Genomic DNA, 22596 nt, shown 5'->3' on the forward strand with positions numbered 1-22596 from the left:
ATCCTCTCCCTATCCCTTCCCGTCCTTGGTCACACATTGCCCTTGATTTCGTCTCTGGGCTTCCTCCGTCGAAGGGAAACACTGTAATTCTCACGGTGGTGGATCGCTTTTCCAAAGCGGTTCATTTTATTCCCCTGCCCAAGCTACCCTCCGCCCGGGAGACCGCCCAACTGGTGGTGGATCACGTCTTCCGTCTCCACGGGTTACCGGTGGATGTGGTTTCTGATAGGGGTCCCCAGTTCGTCTCCCGGTTCTGGAGGGAATTTTGTAGACAGATTGGGGCCTCTGCTAGTCTGTCATCTGGTTTTCATCCTCAGACCAATGGGCAGTGTGAGCGGGCCAACCAGGATCTAGGAAGAATGCTCCGCTGTCTAGCATCCAACAATCCGAGTTCCTGGTGTCAGCAGCTCTCCTGGGCAGAATACGCCCATAACACCCTTCCTGCGGCCGCGTCTGGTATGTCCCCTTTTGAGTGTGCTGTTGGTTATAATCCACCTCTGTTCCTATCACAGGAACCCGACGCAGCGGTTCCATCCGCCCTGGCTTTCGTCCAGCGCTGCCGTCGCACCTGGGAGAGAGTCAGGAGGATTTTGGTCCAAGCCTCTGACAGAACCAAGGCTGCAGCTGATCGTCGCCGGTCCTCTCCTCCTACCTATGTGTGTGGTCAACGGGTTTGGCTCTCTACCAAGGATCTGCCTCTCCGGGCGCCTTCTCGTAAGCTGGCACCCAGATTCATTGGGCCTTTCCGCATCACCAAGGTGGTTAGTCCGGTGGCGATCAGGCTCAAGCTCCCTCCTACTCTTGGTCGGGTTCACCCGGTGTTTCATGTTTCCAGGGTCAAGCCTGTGTTCTCTTCCCCCCTTAATCCTGCTTGCAGTCGCCCCACCCCCCCACCCCCTCGTCTTGTGGATGGATCTCCTACCTATACGGTTAAGAGATTACTCGATGAGCGGCGCCGCGGCAGGGGGTTTCAGTATCTTGTGGACTGGGAGGGGTATGGTCCAGAGGAGAGGTGTTGGGTGCCGTCCCGGGACATTCTGGACCGCTCGTTGATTGAGGACTTCCGGCGGCATCGAGGTAGGCCCCTTCCTAGAGCGCCAGGTGACGCTCCTGGGAGGGGGGGTACTGTCGGGTCTCGGGGCTAATCACCTGTCTTTTTGGTGTGGGTGTGTGTGTTGGGATGGTGACAGCTCACCACGTCTGCCTGTTTGTGTTTTCCCCGCCTCCCTTGTTCCCCGTTGTTAACCATAATTGCTCGCCACCTGTTCTCTATGTCCTTCTAATTTTTTCCCCTTTATTATTCCCTGTGTTTCTCTGTCTATTGTCAGACTGTTGTTATTCGTTCCAATAGCTCCGATCATCTAGCAGTTCTTTGTACTCACCCTGTCGTGTCTTGTCCTCAGGCTCCAGTGTGTTTGGCTTATTTCTCTGCTCTAGTTATTACAAGCCCAGAGCTCCTAGTAGCTTCAGCTGTTCATCCTTTCACTACGAGTGAATCCTGTGAAACGTGACTCATCTGCTGTTCATCCTGTCACTACGAGTGAATCCTGTGAAACGTGACTCATCTGCTGTTCATCCTGTCACTACGAGTGAATCCTGTGAAACGTGACTCATCTGCTGTTCATCCTGTCACTGCGAGTGAAACCTGTGGAGCGTGACTCTTTCTTCTCTGTCTCCGCTTTGTGAATAAAGCCTTGAGTTTACCCGCACCTGAATCCAGCCTGCTTTCTCCTGACAATTTTTGGGTGAACTATTCCTGTCAACGTCATGTGTTTGGTACACAGCAGAACTGAATGTAGAAATGATTACGGTCTCTTGGGCTGTAGGCTTTATTCTGGGAGTGCTGCGATATCTGCAGCTGAAGCCAAGGGTGCATAAACCCTGGCTCAACATCGGCAGTCTGGTGGCTTTGTCTCTGTCCTGCTTTGGTATGACTTTAGTTGGGAATTTCCAGGTATGACTTAAGTGGTTCGATGTTGTGTTTGCAAAATAAATTATTTTGGCTTTTTCTTTTTGTAACGTATTAACAGAAAGATATTCTTTCATGCCTAGATGAAACATTTCTACAAATTCAAATAAGTTTTTTTTTAATGTTTCACTTTTCATCATTTTTTAGAGATTTATTTTAATCTTAACACCTAATTTGTTTTGTGAACATATTTATTGATCAAGCTGTCCAATGACGAGGAGCTGCATAATATTGGCACGTCCATGACATTTGGCCTAGGAACACTATTCTGCTGGGTCCAGTCTTTCATGACCCTAAAGGTCAACCTGAGGAATGAAGGCAGGCGAGCTGGAATCCCTCGCTTCCTGTTGTCCGGGGCGGTGACTTCCTGCATGTTGCTTTGTATCCTCCTTCCTTCCACCGTAAGCTCACTTAACTAAAACAATATATGCAAGCACTGCCTTTGTTGACTGTGCAGAAAAAAATTCTTATCGTGAGGATGAACTCTAGTATTTTCAGCTGCAAGCAAATTATAGGGCTGGGTGATGACACCAGAATATCTAGATTTCAGATGATATGCATTATATATCTTCCTCTGAAATATCTAAATACGTTGCTTAAACAAAACCCACTGTTGTCAAAACGATCCAAAATTATGTGATAAACTTAAATTTAGAAAAAGACTTTTGATCATTTGAATAAAGCATTACAAGTAACCTTCATTTATAAAAACACGTTAAAAGAGTTTACTTTTAATAATGCCAAATTAAACATTTTAATTTAAAGTACATTTTAAATTATTATTAATTATCTTATGTCATGCTTTAAAGTAGTACACTAATTTTGATGGGTTGACTAAAGCACATACAAGTACTTGATTATAATTTGAACTGTAGTGTGTTATTCAAGATTACATTAAAATATCATTAAAACATGCTTCCATATACAAAGGCAATATAAACAATACAAAGAAATAAAAATCAATATTTACCTTTACTTTTAGAAAAGATTAGTTGGTATCCTATTGGTAATAATCAGCCATCTTGTCTCTTCGCAGACACCGAAAACCCCTCTAAAACTATCTTAACAAACAAGCTAAGCACCTCAGGCTGGTTTAAACTATTATTGTAGTTAACAATACAGATAATTAATTGTAAATGCACAGTATGTGATGCATCACCCAGCCCTGCTTGTTCTTTGAAAATCTTCTTCTGCTTTGATTGGTTTTCCATATTTCAGCCTTGACGGTAGATGGCAGATTTTGCTCTGATGGCTCAGCGGTTGCACATGCATGCGGCCCGCGCTCAGTGGGCTCTGGTCATGTTCTTCCTGACGTACCTGGGCACATTCGCCATTGAGTTTCGCCACTACCATTTCGAGATCGTCTGCAGCGATGACCACGATCCTCCACTCAGCCTCTCTGAAAGCTTCTCCGAGGTCTCCGAGTACCAGTCTGACCAGCTCTAGTCTCACTCTTCAGCATCTGTGGACTCTCGTACTCCTTCCAGTGCTCCTCACTTCTCAGTCCTGCATGTCAGCTGAATGTAATCTCTTTAGAAAGACCTTCGGACGAGTATGTCTTCTGAATGTTAGATAGGCTTTCGCAAAAGCATCAAAATCATGAAACACATAATGATTTACTGTGATGTGCTCCATGTTTATGTGTCAGATGAGTGATGTGACAAGGACACTTTCAAGGGGACGATCTGAATACAGGAACAGTTTTTGGCAAGATAATCCTTCAGAAACATTAGGACTATGCTTTCTTGATGCAGAGGACACTACAAACCTCACCAATTGAATTAAAGGGATAGTTCACCCAAAAATGAAAATTACCATTTAAATGCTCATTTACTCACCCTAAAGCCATCTTAGGTGTATATGACTTTCTTCTTTCAGAAGAATACAATCAGAGTTATATAAAAAAAATGTCCAAGCTTTATAATGGCAGTGAATGGGTGTTTTTTGTCAATAGTCTAAAATAAGTCCAATAAAGTGTATCCATCTACAACCCAAATTCCGGAAAAGTTGGGACGTTTTTTAAATTTTAATAAAATGAAAACTAAAAGACTTTCAAATCACATGAGCCAATATTTTATTCACAATAGAACATAGATAACATAGCAAATGTTTAAACTGAGAAAGTTTACAATTTTATGCACAAAATGAGCTCATTTCAATTTTGATTTCTGCTACAGGTCTCAAAATAGTTGGGACGGGGCATGTTTACCATGGTGTAGCATCTCCTTTTCTTTTCAAAACAGTTTGAAGACGTCTGGGCATTGAGGCTATGAGTTGCTGGAGTTTTGCTGTTGGAATTTGGTCCCATTCTTGCCTTATATAGATTTCCAGCTGCTGAAGAGTTCGTGGTCGTCTTTGACTTATTTTTCGTTTAATGATGCGCCAAATGTTCTCTATAGGTGAAAGATCTGGACTGCAGGCAGGCCAGGTTAGCACCCGGACTCTTCTACGACGAAGCCATGCTGTTGTTATAGCTGCAGTATGTGGTTTTGCATTGTCCTGCTGAAATAAACAAGGTCTTCCCTGAAATAGACGTTGTTTGGAGGGAAGCATATGTTGCTCTAAAACCTTTATATACCTTTCAGCATTCACAGAGCCTTCCAAAACATGCAAGCTGCCCATACCGTATGCACTTATGCACCCCCATCCCATCAGAGATGCTGGCTTTTGAACTGAACGCTGATAACATGCTGGAAGGTCTCCCTCCTCTTTAGCCCGGAGGACACGGCGTCCGTGATTTCCAACAAGAATGTCAAATTTGGACTCGTCTGACCATAAAACACTATTCCACTTTGAAATAGTCCATTTTAAATGAGCCTTGGTCCACAGGACACGACGGCGCTTCTGGACCATGTTCACATATGGCTTCCTTTTTGAATGATAGAGCTTTAGTTGGCATCTGCTGATGGCACGGCGGATTGTGTTTACCGACAGTGGTTTCTGAAAGTATTCCTTGGCCCATTTAGTAATGTCATTGACACAATCATGCCGATGAGTGATGCAGTGTCGTCTGAGAGCCGAAGACCACGGGCATCCAATAAAGGTCTCCGGCCTTGTCCCTTACGCACAGAGATTTCTCCAGTTTCTCTGAATCTTTTGATGATGTTATGCACTGTAGATGATGAGATTTGCAAAGCCTTTGCAATTTGACGTTGAGGAACATTGTTTTTAAAGTTTTCCACAATTTTTTTTCGCAGTCTTTCACAGATTGGAGAGCCTCTGCCCATCTTTACTTCTGAGAGACTCTGCTTCTCTAAGACAAAGCTTTTATAGCTAATCATGTTACAGACCTGATATCAATTAACTTAATTAATCACTAGATGTTCTCCCAGCTGAATCTTTTCAAAACTGCTTGCTTTTTTAGCCATTTGTTGCCCCCGTGCCAACTTTTTTGAGACCTGTAGCAGGCATTAAATTTTAAATGAGCTAATTAAGTGGATAAAAGTGTAAAATTTCTCAGTTTAAACATTTGCTACGTTATCTATGTTCTATTGTGAATAAAATATTGGCTCATGTGATTTGAAATTCCTTTAGTTTTCATTTTATTAAAATTTAAAAAACGTCCCAACTTTTCCGGAATTCGGGTTGTATAATAAAAAGTGCCTCACACTTCTCCAGGGGGTGAATAAAGGGCTGCTGAAGCAAATCAATGCGTTTTTGTAAGAAAAATATCCATATTTACCATTTTATAAACCGTAATCTCAAGATTCCACTAACTGTCACACGTGCGCTCATTCTGGCGGATGATGGAGGAAATATGTGTCGCATAGGGTCTGGTGAGAATATACTATATATATAATATACTGTATATATACTAATATAATATACTGAATATACTGTCAAGAGAACCACAGATATGTTTACTTTAGCAAAGGAAAACCAGTCTCCTCTTGGCTTATATTGAAATCCTCCAAAACTTTTCTTTACAAGTCTTTGTTTTTTTTTACGCGAAAAATTTATTTCTGCTGCACCTCAGTGTCCATCACTTCTCATTGTATGACAGTTAGCGGAAAACATTAGAGTTTATAAAGTTTTAAATATGGATATTTGTCTTACAAATACGCATCAACTTACTACAGGAGGCCTTTATTCAACCACCGGAGCCATGTGAGGCACTTTTTATGATGGATGATGCGATTTATTGGACTTCTTTTGGACTATTTAATCTCAATACCCCTTTCACTTCCATTATAAAGCTTGGAAGAGCCAGGAGATTTTTTTTATATAACTCTGAGTGTATTCGTCTGAAGGAAGAAAGTCAGATACACCTAAGATGGCTTTGAGAGTGAGAAAATTATGGGGTAATTTTCATTTTTGGGTGAACTATCCCTTTAAATTAAAATTCTCTTACTATTTACAAACAGTTTTGGTCACTTCAAATCCATATGCTGTCATTTTTCCTGTGGAAGATCTAAGAGTTTCTGAAGAATCTTAACATGGCATACAGGTTTGAAAAACTGCCTTTAAAAGGACAGTTCACCTAAAAATTAAAAATTATGTCATCATTTACTCACCCTCAGGTTTTTCCAAACCTATAGTTTCTTTCTTTTGTTAAACATAAAAACGATATTATGAAGATTTTTGAAGAAGATATTTTGAAGAATGTTGGGAACCAGTTGCTGGTAGCCATTGATTTCCATAGTATGGAAAAAAAAATGGAAGTCAAAGGCTATCGTCAACTGTTTAGTTACCAACATTCTTCAGAGTAACTTCTTTTGTGTTCAACAGAAGAAAGAAACTCATACAGGTTTGGAACAATGTGAGGTTGAGTAAATGATGACAGATTTTTTTAATTTTGGGTGAACTGTCACTTTAATGCCTAAAAGAAATTCCAGCTAAAAAAGGAATCTTAGATGTTTTCTGTTCATATAACTGCGTTTCATTCTGAGCCTGTCCTGCAAAACCTTAAAAGAAGCTTATGCAGCATTATCTACTTGATATTATATATTGTAAAACATCTCCAACATTGGTCATAATTCTGTATTTTGTTACTAAAACAGACGTCTGTTTTTGGGTGCTGGTGTGTCTCAATGTTGCAAAAGTGCTTTGTTCGATGTGTCTGTTTGGAATAAAATTTTACACCAACATTTGCTCCTGAGGTTTATAAGACTGACATGACATGCAATCACACTAAACCTGTGTCTAGTTAGCAGGTTATCATAGTTTATATCACTGCACAGGTGGGGATTAAAGACATAAATTATATGCTGCTGCACATTAACACCTCATATAAAACATTCAAAGAGAATGTAAGTGATTGATAATTCAAAGATGGGCTTCAGTGTAATAAACAAGCACCTGGGAGGCTTGGCGTTTCAGTCCCCTGGAATAACAACACATGATACCCGCTGGTTTTTCATTATGATCCGATGCTGTAACCCCGGCTCTGTGCTGTCAAACGTTTCTGCTCAGTTCTAACTGGCTCAAAGATGTGATGACTCTTATAATGGCTTCTTTCTTCTGCGGTTAACTCCATGTTTCCAGGTCTAGCGATGACAGAATCATTCACCCCAGCTTCCTCTGCTGCCTTTGCCTCTGTGAGGGAAGATGGACCATCACACATTCAGGGTCCCCTCGAGTAATTATGGCACAAGCATGTTTTATCAATGAAAAGCATGTACGCACCTCGTGTGACGTCGGTTAAGAACACGATTTCCTCCGCTTGGCATCCGATCCTCTCCGCTCTTACTTTCTACTTTGGCACTGATGTTGGTGTCGAAGTGACCATCAAACAACTGAGAAAATAAATGTAAAAATTCTAAACTTGCAGATCTACATCAACTCATTTAAACGTTTCTTGGCTTTCTTTCCACCTGTGTAGAAATAAATGTAATTGGTAACACTTTAGATTAGGGAACACATACTCACTATTAAATAAGAGTTTTTTCTGAACAATCTTCTAATTTGTTGCTTATTAATAGTTAGTAAGGTAGTTGAGGTATTGGGTCGAGTTGAATGATCTAATGCAGAATGATGCATTGATATGTGCTTGTTGAAGGGTTAGTTCACCCAAATAGCAAAATTATGTCATTAATAACTCACCCTCATGTCGTTCCAAACCCGTAAGACCTCCGTTCATTTTCTGAACACAGTTTAAGATTTTTTAGATCTAGTCCGAGAGCTCTCAGTCCCTCCATTGAAGCTGTGTGTACGGTATACTGTCCATGTCCAGAAAGGTAAGAAAAACATCATCAAAGTAGTCCATGTGACATCAGAGGGTCGGTTAGAATTTAGTGAAGCATCGGAAATACATTTTGGTCCAAAAATAGCAAAAACTACGACTTTATTCAGCATTGTCTTCTCTGCCGGGTCTGTTGTGAGAGAGTTCAAAACAAAGCAGTTTAGTGATATCCGGTTCAGAACAAATCATTCGATGTAACCGGATCTTTTTGAACCAGTTCACCAAATCGAACTGAATCGTTTTAAACGGTTCGCGTCTCCAATAAGCATTAATCCACAAATGACTTAAGCCAGTGGTTCCCAACTTTTTTCAGCTCGCGGCCCACACAACCACACACATATGTTTGTACGGCCCACTGCAAAAAAAAAAATAACTGACCCCGCTATTGTTGGGTTAATAACTAAGTACTCAGAAGCTAGATTGTTAACTGTATTTATTGAATGAACTAGGGCTGTGCGATATGGACGAAAAAAATTAATTATTGGACCAATTTTGCAATTTGTGACACACACCGATATGCTTTTACAGTCATAAATGCATTTAGGATTAATTTGAAACATATTTCCAAAAGAAAACCAATTAGAGCTTTATCAAAAAATTGTAACGTCTCTAGAACAGACATAAGTCAAAATTATCACTATAGTAAAGATGTAACAAAATGTATAGACTTATGGCAAAAAAAATTAAAATAAAAAAAAATCCTGTGTCCAGGGACTTTTTTTTTTTTTTGCAATGCATTGTTCATAGAGCTCATTAATTGTAGCGGTGCCTCAGGTGTTTGCAATGTGTATACAGTATGTGTATGCGGTAAGCTGCGAGAGCGCATAAATATAACGCGAAAGCACATTAACATAATGCACTCACAACTCTCTCTATGCTCATGTGTTAGATATTAATTATTTTCGCACGTTTTTATTTCTAGCCTCTTACCGCGTGCAGTGTGAATGCTCTGATCCGTTTAACATGGGCTCGGAAAAAAAGGCGCATCACAGACAGAGTGTGAACCTGGAGTTATGGATATGCCCAGTCTGTTCTGTTGCATTCTGTTGCAACACAACAGCCATTCATGCATGTTTGAATTTGTTGTTCTGTAGCATATGCAGCAAAAATATCTCAGATAAATTGATGGTTTATTCTTAAACCAATCAGCGAGCTCAAATAGTGGAAGCATAGTAACAGTTTAATATTTCTTTTTTTGTTATTTAATTATATATATGAAATGATGTTATGTTATGACTTAGACATTTTTACATATATTAACAATATTATTTCTTTTAATAGCAATTGGCGGCCCACCTGCAATACCACCGCGACCCGGACCACAGGTTGAAAACCACTAACTTAAGCGGTTAACTTTTTTTAATGTGGCTGACACTCCCTCTGAGTTCAAACAAACCAATATCCCGGAGTAATTAATTTACTCAAACAGTACACTGACTGAACTGCAGTGAAGAGAAATTTGAAGATGAACACCGAGTTGAGCCAGATAATGAACAACAGACTGACTCGTTCTCGACAGAGACAGTCTACGGGTGACGTCACGGACACTACGTCCATGTTTCTAGACACTCTATGGTTTTGACCTGTTTCTTGAGCAGATGCACGTCTTGTTTGCACTCATCCTCCTCCCAGTGAGCAGACAGATATTCCTCCAGATTCTCCAGGATGTAGGGGAATAAGATGTCCTGCATGCACGATATGTCACGATAAATGAATCATGATGAATATGATTTCCGTGTTCTTCTGTCATCTCTGTCTTTACCTTGACAAACGTGATGGGCGACTTGGTCCCTTAAATGTCCAGAAGAAAGACTCTGGTGTTTTCTGGTAATGCAATCGCTGCCATTTCTATCAATGGTTAGAGTCCTGTGTTTGGTTTGATTATATGAGATGAGAAGCTCAGCTTTTGACAAATGAATCAATAATAGCAGGTAGGCTAGTGCTGCGCTAACACACATTGGAGTTGCCAGATCATGCGTCATAAATCCCCCTCCCGTCTCAGCGAAACATTGACTGTAAGTAATGCTACACTGTTACACTTCATTTTTTTTATTTAAATTTGGAAAGATTTATTGTCATATACAACAACTCTGCACCTATATTTGTAATAGGCAATAGAATGTTATGAAGGTCTTATATCGCCTTTTCAGCATTTTATTTATTTATTAATTTGTCATCTGGCAACACTGCTGTCTGAAAGGGCTGAGTGAGGAAGTAAATGCAAGCTTGCGCATATTTAAATAAAATGTTTACCTGAAATTCATTAATTCGTGCACTTGTTTTATTGTGAACCCCCTATTTGTTTATTTAATTTGGTTAAACAAAATATAGTTCTTCATACGATAAATCACCTTTTACTTGAGCGAAAGGGAATACCAAATATTTTCTTCATTTATATAGTTGTTGTTGTCGTTGTTATTTCAAAGAGGGAAGTTTACTGTTTAGCGTAATCAGTTTAGCAGTAATGTACAGTCGGTCGGTGATTATTGCAAAATAAATCCTAACCGCAAACCAAGACAAATTCTGAATGTTGCTGTAATAACTAGCACTGTTAAATTTTCTATGAATAAATGAACGACTGTCAGTAATGGTGATTTAAATTATTTTATTTTTTATTTTAATGAACGACAAAAAAATATTTTATTTAATAGATAGTAAAATATTGTGCTGAAATAAACATAATGGGCTAAGACAAAACATTCTACACTTACATTTGAATAAATAAATAAATTAGACTCCTCTTGCACACTGGTGTCGTATGGACTACAGTGGAACGGCCCCTTTTTGAGCTGCTCGTGACTGCAATATTTATTTATTTATTTATCTGAGTCAAAACTTAATGTGAGTGAAGTACATTTTCAAGCTTCGTTGTTCTCGTCATGAATGTTATAATGAATATTACCGTATCTACAGCACAAGCCCCGCCCACTCGCTTCCTCCTGCTGCGACCCTCGTCACTGATCTCTGTCCGCCATCTTAATCAACGCGGCGCTTTATTCGTCTCGGAGTCTCTGACCTTTTTGAAAACACCGTAATATAATCCGTTACATAGTAAGCGTCAGATCAAACTACACATATTCCAGAATGCAGGCCGAAGAGCAAGGTGACTTCAGCACCGACGAGTTTCTAGAAGGCTCCAAAATCAACGCCAGTAAAAACCAGCAGGACGACGGGTGAGTGCGGAGCGAGGCCTTCGCGAGCGGAGCGCGTTACCGCCGCGTTCACCTCGCGTGACAGTGTTCTCACACTTTATTAATATGGACTTTATTGATCCATCTAGCTCACTAGCTATCATCTATCTCTCTTTTGACGCTACGTGACATGTATGAACAAAACATCTATCTGTATACATATATACATACATGCACGCGCGCGCGCACCAATGAGGTGATAGTCAGGTCGTACTCCGTGTATGCATCACCAATGAATGTCTGTATAATATCATAATCTGCAGTTTCATGTTAATGCATGGATTTGAGTGCTGTTTGCTTCCGTGCAGGAAGATGTTCATCGGTGGACTCAGTTGGGACACCAGCAAGAAAGACCTCACTGACTACCTGTCCAAGTTCGGAGAGGTCCTCGACTGCACCATCAAAACAGACCCCATGACGGGCCGCTCCAGGGGCTTCGGCTTCGTGCTCTTCAGAGACGCTGAGAGCGTTGATAAGGTGCTGGAGCTGAAGGAGCACACGCTGGACGGGAAGCTGATCGATCCCAAGAGAGCCAAAGCCATGAAGGGCAAGGAGCCGCCCAAGAAGGTGTTCGTCGGGGGTCTGAGTCCGGACACGTCTGAGGAACAGATCCGCGAGTACTTCGGCGCATATGGGGAAGTGAGTAACTGCAGTGAAGAATCACATAAAAGTCAAATTTTTTGGGAAGTAGAACCCCAATCTGTGTGTTTTTCTCTCAAAAGATTGAAAGCGTTGAGCTCCCCATCGACACCAAGACAAACGAAAGGAGGGGTTTCTGCTTCGTGACGTATGTTTTGGAGGATCCCGTTCAGCAGCTGATGGAGAACAGATACCATGAGATTGGATCGGGGAAGGTATGCTGATGTTATCATTAATCTTGATCTGAATAAATAAAACAGATCCCAGTAGGCGTGTAAATCCATATTTTACTCAACCCTTTGTATGATTGATGCTGTGAATCTTTGTTGCCAGTGTGAGGTCAAAGTTGCGCAGCCTAAAGAGGTGTACAGACAGCAGCAGGGCCGAGCGGACCGGGGCTTCGGAGGAGGACGAGGGGGCTTCAGGGGCCGAGGAAGAGGTTTGCAAATCTAGATGTCTTTGGCAAACTGTGAATGGCAGTAGTTCTGGACTGAAGGTGCGCCTCTGACTCTTTGTGAACAGGACAGGGCCAGGGCTATAATCAAGGCTACAACAACTACTACGGCCAGAGCTACGGAGGCTACGGCGACGGATACAACCAGGGCTACAACGGCTATTCTGGCTATGACTATTCAGGATACAACTATCCAAATTACGGCTATGGACAAGGCTATGATGATTACAGTGGTAATTTAACACACAGTTTCTTATTGAGCATTTAACCTTCAGACACCCAAGTCTTGAGATTCATGATGCGTTTTCCACCCTTTAGTTATAAAAATCCATTCAGTTTAAGCTAAATTTACATTGGGGATTATTTGACTGCAAAATTGCACCGCTATTTATTTTATTTATTTATTTTATGCTAAGTTCAAGTCGCAGTACAGTTAAGCACACAAATGTATTTGGAAGATAAATTTATTTCAACCAGTAAGGATACAGTTATAGAAAATGTTACTTTAAATCAACTGTGTTTTAAAGATAGTGTATTCATATTAATACCACTTAATTATATATATGTATATATCTCACTGAAAATGATGAAACTGCTCTGAAACATTGAAAAGATAGCTAGAGAATATACAGAAGTGTTTAAGTGCTCTGTAAGTACATAAATGTGTTCCCAACCAAACCTTTATGTGTAGTTCTTATCCACATTTAGGCATTGGTTGCTTTATGCAATCATTGTAATGCTGCTACGCCGGTCTCTTATCACTATATATGTGTATATATATATTTGTAATTTTTGAAGGTCAACAGAGCAGTTATGGCAAGGCCTCGCGGGAAAGCGGTGCCCATCAGAACAGCTACCAGCCGTATTGACAAAGTGGCTAAACACGTTCATGTTCATGGTAAGGTCACATCTTTGCTGCGTTCTGGACCCGAGCTCAATGTTAAAGATCAATAGACACCATATAAAAAAAAAAAGCTAAGCCCACATGTCTATAGATCTTTAATCACTCTCGTTTGTGTAGCCATTTGGCTTTTTAGCGTGTCAGAAAAACGTAAGCGTTTTTCTGTTGGTTTTCCTTTTCCTCCTCCTGCTTTAACAGGTGATCATGATAGACTTGATAGCAATGCTAACAGGTAAAGTACAGCTAAGGGGTACAGAGTCCTGATTTTTCCTTTCTTTCCCTAATTCTGATTATTGTACCTTGTTTGTACCTGCCAGCGGGGACTTCATTGCAGGCCGTGTGTCGCCTGACCACGTCATTCTCTGGGCGTCGCACATAGCGGGCAGAGAGCACGGCATGCACGAGAAACGCTGTCCTGTGGTATGGTCTCTTCAAACTTCCTGTACCAGCGTAAAACAAACACAAAGACAAAGGAGATTCCCCCATTTGCCTTAAGTTGTTGGTTTCCGTTAACTGTTCCAAATGTGTTTCTTCCAGGACTTTATTAACGTAACCTAAAAGTGATTCATAACTTCTCTTTTTTTCAATTGTAGTGCTCTTGTGTTTCAGTTGTGGAGCTTCAGTGGTTTATTATTTGTATTTGTTTGGTTTCGATCACACCTCCCTTGTATAAATAATTGCATAAACTCTCTCATAATGCTTGCTTTTTCTTTAGAGGCCATAGAGAAACTTCAAATGGGTTCACCTCGAGGCTTTTCCTAAAGCGTAGCTCTTAAAGATCATATGTAAAGTGGGTTTACCAAGCAATTGAAAGCCGACAAATCTGTTCGACAGATGAAACCAACTCTCGTATTGGCTAATGTAAATTATAATTTTGAGTTTAAAGGGAAGGCGCTTGGCTCGCTCCTCGATTGGTCCACCAACCGCCTGGAGCTGAAGCTTTTTCTGTTTTGTCAATCTAAGACGCCGTCCAACATATGATCTTTAATCTTTAATGATGGTTTTCCTAGTTTAAAATCGACAGCTCAAGAAGTTAAACACTGAAACATGGACGTGCTGTTGTTTTTTTCCTGACCCTGTCCGAATCAGAGTTGTTCATCTTGCGTATCTTCTCTTGTAGGTCGGCAGGCTGACTTCGACGTTGCTCCTCGGAGGATTCCTGTCCTTAAACAACTATTAAAAAAAAACGTTATTCAGTGTCTAAACCTTGTAAATAGCGAGGCGTTTTGTTTCCAAGTTTGTCTTATCCCGTGCTTTGTTCAGATTGAACCTGTAGGTTTTGTGCTGATGTGTTCTTAAGTCTTGACTAGAAAACTAAAACGAAAAAAACATGTCCTTTATTTTGTATTTTAGTTCTTTTCCTGAACGTTTTTGGATAAAGGGATTAAAATTTGGGGAAAAAAGAATTGGTTGTTCTGTGTTTCTTTCATTTTGTATGAGTAGCTCTTTCCCGTGTTGTGTATTTGATAACTGTTCTTGGGTATAAACGTGTGTAAACGTGTTTACTCGCGCTATGACGCGACCGATAAGCGTCAGCGTGGCGTCGCGGGTTTGTAAAGGCGCGGTGACGTCATGACGCTCAACTTCCGCTTCTCTGCCATTTTGTGAATGGACGCTGTTGCCATCGACATTCTGAAAGCAGACTAAAACAAACCCGATCCCGAGTCTAATTCCACACGGTTTACCGCCAGACCGCTCGAGTTCTGACCTACGACGCTTTCCTCAAGGAAGACAACGCGAACAGCCCGTGTTTTCGCCGAGAATTGACCCAGGATGTCAGAGGAGCAGTTTGTGGGCGAGGAGGCGCTGGTGAAGATGGGGGAGAATGATGGAGAGGAAGAGATCCCGGCTGAGGATGGAGGCCGAGAGGCGGAGGGCTCCAAGATAGACGCCAGTAAGAACGAGGAGGACGAGGGGTGAGTCTAACACAACAACATCAGTCTGGATTTAGCCTTGGTTTCCTGACACTAATATATTAGTCGAGTCATCTCCCGGAGGCTGTTCGACTCCGCGTGACGAGTTCCTTCCAAACAAGAAAAATAAACCGTTAATCAGTGTCCGTTTATCATCAAGGAGCTCATATTTAAGGGACAAACTATAAATAACTTGAATGTAGTAGTCGCAGTACTTACAAAATATGAGCATGTTCATGAGGTTGAGCTGTTTCCAAACACATTTGCCTTTCAAATCAAGCTTGTCAAATGTCTACTGCGTGTTTCTCCGACGAGAATATCTCCGTGGATTTAATCGTTAAAGGTGTTATTTGTTTAAAGTGTGTTGTTGTGTGATTTGTATTTTAAATAATGACTAAACGTGGTGTGAAATCTGAATCTTTAAAATGAAAGCAAGTCTTGAATGTTTCTGATCTAGGCTTTAACGAAGGTCTCAAATGTATTTTCATTTTCCTTTTAACTTAAACAAATCAAAACCTTTAAATTAGAGCAAAAATACTTAAAATAATAAATCCATGACATTTAATGTACTACAAGAATTAACAGTGTTTTTGTCTTGCTTTCCCCTTACGAAAAATAACCATGGTTTTATTATAGTAAAACTGTAGTAACCCATGGTTTTTTTGGCGTGTTGACTACCATTTGTATAACCACAGATTTACTACAAATACCATGGTTAAATTACGGTTAATTTAACAAAACCATGGTTAATTTGTGGTCACCATAGTTTAACTATAGTAACCATGGTTTTTTGGTTTTATTTGTAGTAAAACCATGGTTAATTTTCATACTAACACCTAAACATTGTTCAGTCAAGATACATTTACTTGAGATGCAAATGTACTATAGAAGTGTTGTTTTTGAGGAATTCAGTGTTTTTTTGTTTAATTCAATAACTTTCTCTGAGCTTACAAGTAGGTATTTGTCCTCTTTCTCTCTCTTTTTAAATCAGAAATTCATTTAGATAAATTTCTTAGAAAACAAGACGACTTGAATAACTTTTCGCATCTTGTGAGACATTACCACTGCCAGGCTCACAGCACACAGCAGCCCAGCTAACCGATCACAGCACACAGCAGCCCAGCTAACCGATCACAGAACACAGCGGCCCAGCTAACCGATCGCAGCAAACACCGGCCCAGCTAACCGATCGCAGCACACAGCGGCCCAGCTAACCGATCGCAGCACACGCCGGCCCAGCTAACCGATCACAGAACACAGCGGCCCAGCTAACCGATCGCAGCAAACACCGGCCCAGCTAACCGATCGCAGCACACAGCGGCCCAGCTAACCGATCGCAGCACACGCCGGCCCAGCTAACCGATCGCAGCACACGCCGGCCCAGCTAACCGATCGCAGCACACAGCGGCCCAGCTAACCGATCGCAGCACACAGCGGCCCAGCTAACCGATCACAGAACACAGCGGCCCAGCTAACCGATCGCAGCACACAGCGGCCCAGCTAACCGATCGCAGAACACAGCGGCCCAGCTAACCGATCGCAGCACACAGCGGCCCAGCTAACCGATCACAGCACACAGCAGCCCAGCTAACCGATCGCAGCACACAGCGGCCCAGCTAACCGATCGCAGAACACAGCGGCCCAGCTAACCGATCGCAGCACACAGCGGCCCAGCTAACCGATCACAGCACACAGCAGCCCAGCTAACCGATCGCAGCACACAGCGGCCCAGCTAACCGATCGCAGAACACAGCGGCCCAGCTAACCGATCACCGCACACAGCAGCCCAGCTAACCGATCACAGAACACAGCGGCCCAGCTAACCGATCGCAGCACACAGCGGCCCAGCTAACCGGTCGCAGCACGCGCCGGCCCAGCTAACCGGTCGCAGCACGCGCCGGCCCAGCTAACCGATCGCAGCACACAGCGGCCCAGCTAACCGATCACAGCACACAGCAGCCCAGCTAACCGATCGCAGCACACAGCGGCCCAGCTAACCGATCGCAGCACACAGCGGCCCAGCTAACCGATCGCAGCACACAGCGGCCCAGCTAACCGATCGCAGCACACGCCGGCCCAGCTAACCGATCGCAGCACACGCCGGCCCAGCTAACCGGTCGCAGCACACAGCGGCCCAGCTAACCGATCGCAGCACACAGCGGCCCAGCTAACCGATCGCAGCACACAGCGGCCCAGCAGACTGGGGAGAGATGTGTATAATGTAAAATATTTGAAAAACGTGTTCTAGTACACCCCCAAAACAAAATAAAGACCTTGTAAAAGAGCATAATGGGACCCCTTTAAATAATTTTCCTTCATAAACCTTGCAGAAAGCCTGTAATCACAAGTACATATAAAGGATTTCAGCCAAGATAAATCACTCTGTCTTCCCCCACAATCTGTCTTTTTGTTTTTAGGAAAATGTTCGTTGGAGGCTTGAGTTGGGACACAACAAAGAAAGACCTGAAAGATTACTTCTCTAAATTTGGAGAGGTGGTCGACTGCACCTTAAAGCTGGATCCTCTGACGGGACGGTCCAGGGGTTTTGGATTCGTTCTGTTTAAAGATGCTGAAAGTGTGGAAAAGGTATTTTGGCAGCTGGATTTTTAAACCTGTTGGGAGTGTGCTGCTGTTATGTGGAAGAGAGCTCTGACTGATTAACTTGAAGTGTGTCTGTTCCTCGTCAAAGGTGATCGCACAGAAGGAGCACAAACTGAATGGAAAAGCCATCGACCCTAAGAAAGCAAAGGCCATGAAATCCAAAGAGCCTGTGAAGAAGATATTTGTAGGAGGTCTCTCCCCAGATACTCCAGAAGAGAAGATCAGAGAGTACTTTGACGCCTACGGAGAGGTAGTGGACAATTGATAGATGTTTGTAATATAAATATATATATCTATGATAAAATACTACATAACTTACATGTCTATACTTTCCTCAGGTGGAATCCATTGAGCTGCCAATGGAGAATAAAACAAATAAAAGAAGAGGTTTTTGTTTTATAACATTTAAAGAGGAGGAACCAGTAAAGAAAATTATGGAGAAGAAGTACCACAACATCGGTTTAAGCAAGGTACAGTTTCATAACAGTCATAATGGTAAATCATAAACGTTCTCTCCAACATATTTTTCAACGTGTGAATGAGCGAGACTTCTGGTCCAAAGGCTGCTGTAGGGAAATAACTATTTCAAAAGTGCAGTAAACTGTAAAACTGTTTGCACTGCAAACCAGTGTGTCCATAATTAAGATAATACATTAAAGTATTAGTTTGTAAAATGTTTTGTACAGCTAAAAATATCTGGAAACGAATGACACCAGAAGCCTCACACATTTAATGTACAAATGGCCTGCTCTTACGGGACAAATGAGGTGGATGCTTTCATGATTTTAAAGGAACACGCTACATTTTTTGAAAATAGGCTCATTTCCCAACTCCTCTAGAGTTAAACAGTTGAGTTTTACCATTTTTTTTTTTTATTAATTCAGCTGATCTCCGGGTCTGGCGGTAAAACTTTTAGCTTAGCTTAGCATAGATCATTGAATCTGATTAGTCCGTTAGCATCCTGCTCAAAAATAACTAAAGAGTTTCTATATTTTTCCTATTTAAAATTTGTCTCTCCTGTAGTTACGTCGTGTACTAATACTGAAGGATAATGAAACTCTTTGGTCATTTTTGAGCGAGATGCTAACGGACTAATCAGATTCAATGATCTCTGCTAAGCTAAGCTAAAAGTGCTACCGCCAGACCCAGAGATCAGCTGAATTAATTCAAAAATGGTAAGGGAGTCAGAAAATTGGAGTTTCCTCTATCAGTTTCTGATAAAATCACATCAAAATCAAGTTTTTTTTCTGCACACAATCATTAAAAACTGCAGAGACATGATACAATAAAAACCGATAATGTGGCCACAAATTACTTGGGGTTAAGTTTTATTATTTTGTTTCAGATTGTACCTACGACCCATTAATTTGTTCACTCTTAGGACACATCTTTGGTCACTGTAATGATAATCTTATCCAAAAATGACTTGTGCACTAAATTACAGTGTGGAATACACATTTTAGGACACTGCAGAGATTTAAGATAGTTTTATTTGGTTATTTAAGTGTTTATCCCACGAGTACTGATTCCCTGCAGTCAGTTTGTTCTGTTGAATCAGTCTGTGGTATTGATGTGTGTGTGTGTGTGTGTGTGTCTGCAGTGTGAGGTGAAGGTGGCCATGTCGAAGGAACAGTACCAGCAGCAGCAGCAGCATTGGGGGGGCAGAGGAGGGTACACCGTCAGGGCCAGAGGCAGAGGAGGTGCATCTCGACACAAAACATTTCATTGCCTTTGAATTTTATGTTCATTCATTCAGAATTAGTTTTTGTTTTGACACCACATTCTATTTTCATTAAAGCATCCAAGCAACTGTTACTAACGGTGATGTGTTTTCGGTGTCTGTTGTAGGTCCCAATCAGAACTGGAACCAGGGATACGGAAATTACTGGAATCAAGGTTATGGAAATTACGGGAACTATGGCTACAACAATCAAGGCTATGGTGGATACGGGGGCTATGATTACTCGGGTTACAACAACTACTACGGATATGGTGACTACAGCAGTATGTAATACTGTTTGTGAACGCACAGATGAAAAAACTAAGGATATATTGTATCGTGGATTGTCGGTACTCGACCCGGACTATGACAGTTGTGCACTAAATTATCTGAGCAGAATGCACATGCTTGTATCATACACGCCTTACGCTTCCAGAGAAACCTCTAGAACATTGCTGCAGTTGCTTTTTGTCCTACAGGGAAGGTTGCTTGCACAAAGCTATACTGTACATATGTATTATAATAACTATGGTGCTAAATATAGAAAGGGATGTTTTAGCTTCAAATAAAATGTCAAAGTGCCTTTGAATCCATTGGACGTGTAAATCTGTAGGCCATGCAAGAAATGAAAATATTTTAGAAAATAATAAACAGTTTCAAACTTTCATTCACGCCACAGATCTGTGTCTCTCACCATATTTTCACAAAACAGTATTTTTGAATACAATTAACGTAAGTATCTCACAAGTGTCACCAAATTGGCTGTAAACCCCAGATCGCTAAGGTTGTTTTCTGTTTTCCGCCTTTCTGGAGCGTCCGTGTGCCAGCACGTTTAACCGTAGACGTGTGCGTTGTTTGTGCTTTGTGCTCCTTACTCTAGATCAACAGAGCGACTACGGCAAATCCCCGAGGCGAGGCGGCCATCAAAACACTTACAAGCCGTATTAACCAGAAACATGCAGGTATGCTGATGCGTAGCTCACGCGTGTGCATTTCTAGTCTCTAAATCACCATTTGATATTATTGTAATGTACATTGCTTAATTTTTGTTTTTCTTTAAAGTTTCACAGCACCCTGAAGTGCTTTACAGTAGTGGTAACATAGAGACTTTTGGCTGTTTCTTGCCTTTTTTGTTTGGTTTTTAACTGTAAAAATTAACAGGTACAGTACTGCTAAATGGGTACCAGAAAATATGGAATTACAAGGAAAGAAAGCCGAAGAATGTTGTCTCCTAACTCTGACATATACCTTGTTTGTACCTGCCAGCGGGGACTTCCTTGCAGGCCATGAGCTGACTTCCCGATTGTCTCAGGCCCGCTCAATGCGGACAGGGTACGAGAGGCGTACGCTCTCGAATGCTCCCATTTGGTATGGTCTTCCAACATCCTGTATACGAATTGTAAAATCAAACAACTGCAGCAACAAAAACTTAAAAAGGACACTTCAAGCTTTTATCTTCTGTTTTGTTTTGTGTGTACTTTTTTATTTCCTCTTAAAACCTCTTTGGATCTTATGTAATAATATATTATAATGTAATGGCATTTTTTCCAGGCACCATCAAGTAATGGTAAAATATGACACGAGAGCCGGAAATTAAAATTAACTGTTCACTTTTTGAAGGATACGGCTTTCTCTGGGCTTTCCAGTGTTAGTATGCACTTCTAATCTTACCTGTAATGTTTGCTTTTCTTTATTTGTAGCTCGTAATATCCTGTAGTCCTTGAGCTAAAAGCCGGTTTGTTCTCGGATGCCGCTGCGCTGGAGAAGTGCTTTTTTATATTTGTATTGTGATTTTCTACTGACAGCGGTGGAAAAAACGGTGTTAATTTCATCTAACAGATTCTCTTTTTCAACCTTTTGAAATCTTGGAAAGGTCTTATTGTTATGCTTGAAATGCTTTTCCTTTTTGTCCTTTAATTTCCATCGATTCAAGGTTGCGCATTTAAATGTTATGATTCCACAAGTTTTTAATCGAACACTATTGATTGTATTTGCTATTATTCGATTTCAAAGCCATGTCTTGTCTCCCTATTGAAATTATTAAAGAATTGGGATTCCTTTACATTTTATGAGTGTTTTCTTTTTTGTTTTTCAGACGGCCGAGCGAATTGAAAGTCGACCCTGAGAGGAGAAAACAAGAGGGCCAGACTTGTTAAAAATGGAGTTGATCAACACATTGCTACACTTTGGTCACCAGTGAATTCACCAGTTCTTCAAAATCAGAAATGACTTTGAAGGACACGCACTAAAGAAGATTTCAAGTGTTATTTCACATTATAATCTCCAGAAAATGTGTTTTTGTGGTTCATTTGTTGAAGCTTGTGTATGTTTATAATCCTGCTGGGTTGAGTACAATGAACCATAGAGAGCCAAATCATTTAGAAATGAAGTGTATACAGGTCTATTCATTTATTGCTTATAAGCGCGTACAGAGTGTAGGCCATTTAATATTCATTGCATATTGCAGTATTTTGTTACGGAGTCATGTAAACCATTGGAAAATATGAAAAAATAAAGTGTATGAACCTCACACGCCTGTTGTTTCTTCAGAGATTGAAGTCATAGCTCACCAAAAAATGAAGACTCATAAATTACTCTCCATTATGTCATTCCAAAATGCTTTTTTTTTAATCCCTCAGTGGAGCAGAAAAAAATGATGCTGAATTCAATATAATAATAGTAAAGGGGCAATGGTCCAGCTTTAAAATAACAACAAAAACGGCATCATAAATGTTGTCGGTTTGACTGGTGCATTATATTCCCAGTCCCTGAAGGGACATCATAATAGTAACACTACAAGCACACTTTAGAAATTATTTTGGTAAGAATTGGAGTCTTTATAATGCACAATAAAAGTAGTTTTAATGCCTTGTAATGCACTTCATGAGGCATATCATGAAGAATTAAAACCACGATTTTAATACTTCTCTATTGTTACATCTTCAGAAAGTGTAAGACAACAAATTAATTTCACATAATGCATTTTAACAGTTATTTATGAAAAGATGTAATGCATTACAATGCACA

General features: G+C 41.0%; 4 protein-coding genes across 14 annotated transcripts in view; 3 read left to right on the forward strand and 1 right to left on the reverse strand.

The window, feature by feature from the left end:
* Positions 1 to 3841, forward strand: part of LOC132132777 (transmembrane protein 150C-like) — a 14206-nt gene extending 10365 nt beyond the window's left edge. Inside the window, exons 7-9 of the mRNA XM_059545301.1 lie at positions 1827 to 1954; positions 2173 to 2350; positions 3207 to 3841. Coding sequence (XP_059401284.1) covers positions 1827 to 1954; positions 2173 to 2350; positions 3207 to 3415 — 515 coding nt within the window. The 3' untranslated portion in view covers positions 3416 to 3841. The remainder of the gene's footprint in view (positions 1 to 1826; positions 1955 to 2172; positions 2351 to 3206) is intronic.
* A 3269-nt stretch (positions 3842 to 7110) lies between these two features.
* LOC132132987 (enolase-phosphatase E1-like) lies at positions 7111 to 9968 on the reverse strand. Its single transcript, XM_059545639.1, has 3 exons — positions 9734 to 9968; positions 7595 to 7704; positions 7111 to 7504 (listed from the first exon to the last, which is right to left on the reverse strand). The coding sequence occupies exons 1-3, from the start codon at positions 9839 to 9841 to the stop codon at positions 7471 to 7473; spliced, it is 252 nt and encodes an 83-aa protein (XP_059401622.1). The 5' UTR covers positions 9842 to 9968; the 3' UTR covers positions 7111 to 7470.
* Positions 9969 to 11097: 1129 nt separating this feature from the next.
* Positions 11098 to 14549, forward strand: LOC132132984 (heterogeneous nuclear ribonucleoprotein D-like). Of its 5 annotated transcripts, XR_009429117.1 has the most exons (8): positions 11098 to 11323; positions 11650 to 11980; positions 12064 to 12195; positions 12314 to 12419; positions 12503 to 12667; positions 13233 to 13325; positions 13653 to 13755; positions 14456 to 14549. XR_009429117.1 is itself a non-coding variant. In XM_059545635.1 (7 exons), exons 1-6 carry the CDS (start codon positions 11235 to 11237, stop codon positions 13301 to 13303), a joined length of 894 nt encoding a protein of 297 aa, XP_059401618.1. In that variant the 5' UTR covers positions 11098 to 11234; the 3' UTR covers positions 13304 to 13325; positions 14456 to 14549. The 5 variants fall into 5 exon arrangements, 4 of the variants coding, with proteins under 4 accessions (XP_059401618.1, XP_059401616.1, XP_059401617.1 ...); XM_059545635.1 differs by lacking the exon at positions 13653 to 13755; XM_059545633.1 differs by lacking the exon at positions 14456 to 14549 and having other exon boundaries at positions 13233 to 13332; positions 13653 to 13947.
* Positions 14550 to 14909: 360 nt separating this feature from the next.
* On the forward strand, positions 14910 to 22099 carry LOC132132983 (heterogeneous nuclear ribonucleoprotein D0-like). 7 transcript variants are annotated; one of them, XR_009429116.1, is made up of 9 exons: positions 14910 to 15251; positions 17666 to 17834; positions 17938 to 18099; positions 18188 to 18319; positions 19450 to 19549; positions 19698 to 19853; positions 20450 to 20531; positions 20836 to 20937; positions 21665 to 22099. XR_009429116.1 is itself a non-coding variant. In XM_059545628.1 (8 exons), the coding sequence occupies exons 1-7, from the start codon at positions 15109 to 15111 to the stop codon at positions 20515 to 20517; spliced, it is 930 nt and encodes a 309-aa protein (XP_059401611.1). In that variant the 5' UTR covers positions 14910 to 15108; the 3' UTR covers positions 20518 to 20531; positions 21665 to 22099. The 7 variants fall into 7 exon arrangements, 5 of the variants coding, with proteins under 5 accessions (XP_059401611.1, XP_059401610.1, XP_059401614.1 ...); XR_009429115.1 differs by having other exon boundaries at positions 20450 to 20937; XM_059545628.1 differs by lacking the exon at positions 20836 to 20937.
* The last annotated feature ends 497 nt before the right edge of the window (positions 22100 to 22596 follow it).

The sequence above is a fragment of the Carassius carassius genome, chromosome 49 (genome assembly GCF_963082965.1).
Source record: "Carassius carassius chromosome 49, fCarCar2.1, whole genome shotgun sequence".
Classification (NCBI taxonomy): Eukaryota; Metazoa; Chordata; class Actinopteri; order Cypriniformes; family Cyprinidae; genus Carassius; species Carassius carassius.

Bases quoted from the DNA above. Each gene is read 5' to 3' on its own strand.
- LOC132132987 (XM_059545639.1), bottom strand. From the start codon at position 9,841: ATGCAGGACATCTTATTCCCCTACATCCTGGAGAATCTGGAGGAATAT. The intron at 7,705-9,733 runs GTCAAAACCATA...TTATTTTCTCAG, and splicing joins TGCATCTGCTCAAGAAACAG to TTGTTTGATGGTCACTTCGA. The intron at 7,505-7,594 runs GTGCGTACATGC...CTTCCCTCACAG, and splicing joins CTTAACCGACGTCACACGAG to AGGCAAAGGCAGCAGAGGAA.
- LOC132132983 (XM_059545628.1), top strand. From the start codon at position 15,109: ATGTCAGAGGAGCAGTTTGTGGGCGAGGAGGCGCTGGTGAAGATGGGG. The intron at 18,100-18,187 runs GTAGTGGACAAT...TACTTTCCTCAG, and splicing joins ACTTTGACGCCTACGGAGAG to GTGGAATCCATTGAGCTGCC. The intron at 18,320-19,449 runs GTACAGTTTCAT...GTGTGTCTGCAG, and splicing joins ACAACATCGGTTTAAGCAAG to TGTGAGGTGAAGGTGGCCAT.
- LOC132132984 (XM_059545635.1), top strand. From the start codon at position 11,235: ATGCAGGCCGAAGAGCAAGGTGACTTCAGCACCGACGAGTTTCTAGAA. The intron at 12,196-12,313 runs GTATGCTGATGT...CTTTGTTGCCAG, and splicing joins ATGAGATTGGATCGGGGAAG to TGTGAGGTCAAAGTTGCGCA. The intron at 12,420-12,502 runs GTTTGCAAATCT...CTTTGTGAACAG, and splicing joins CTTCAGGGGCCGAGGAAGAG to GACAGGGCCAGGGCTATAAT.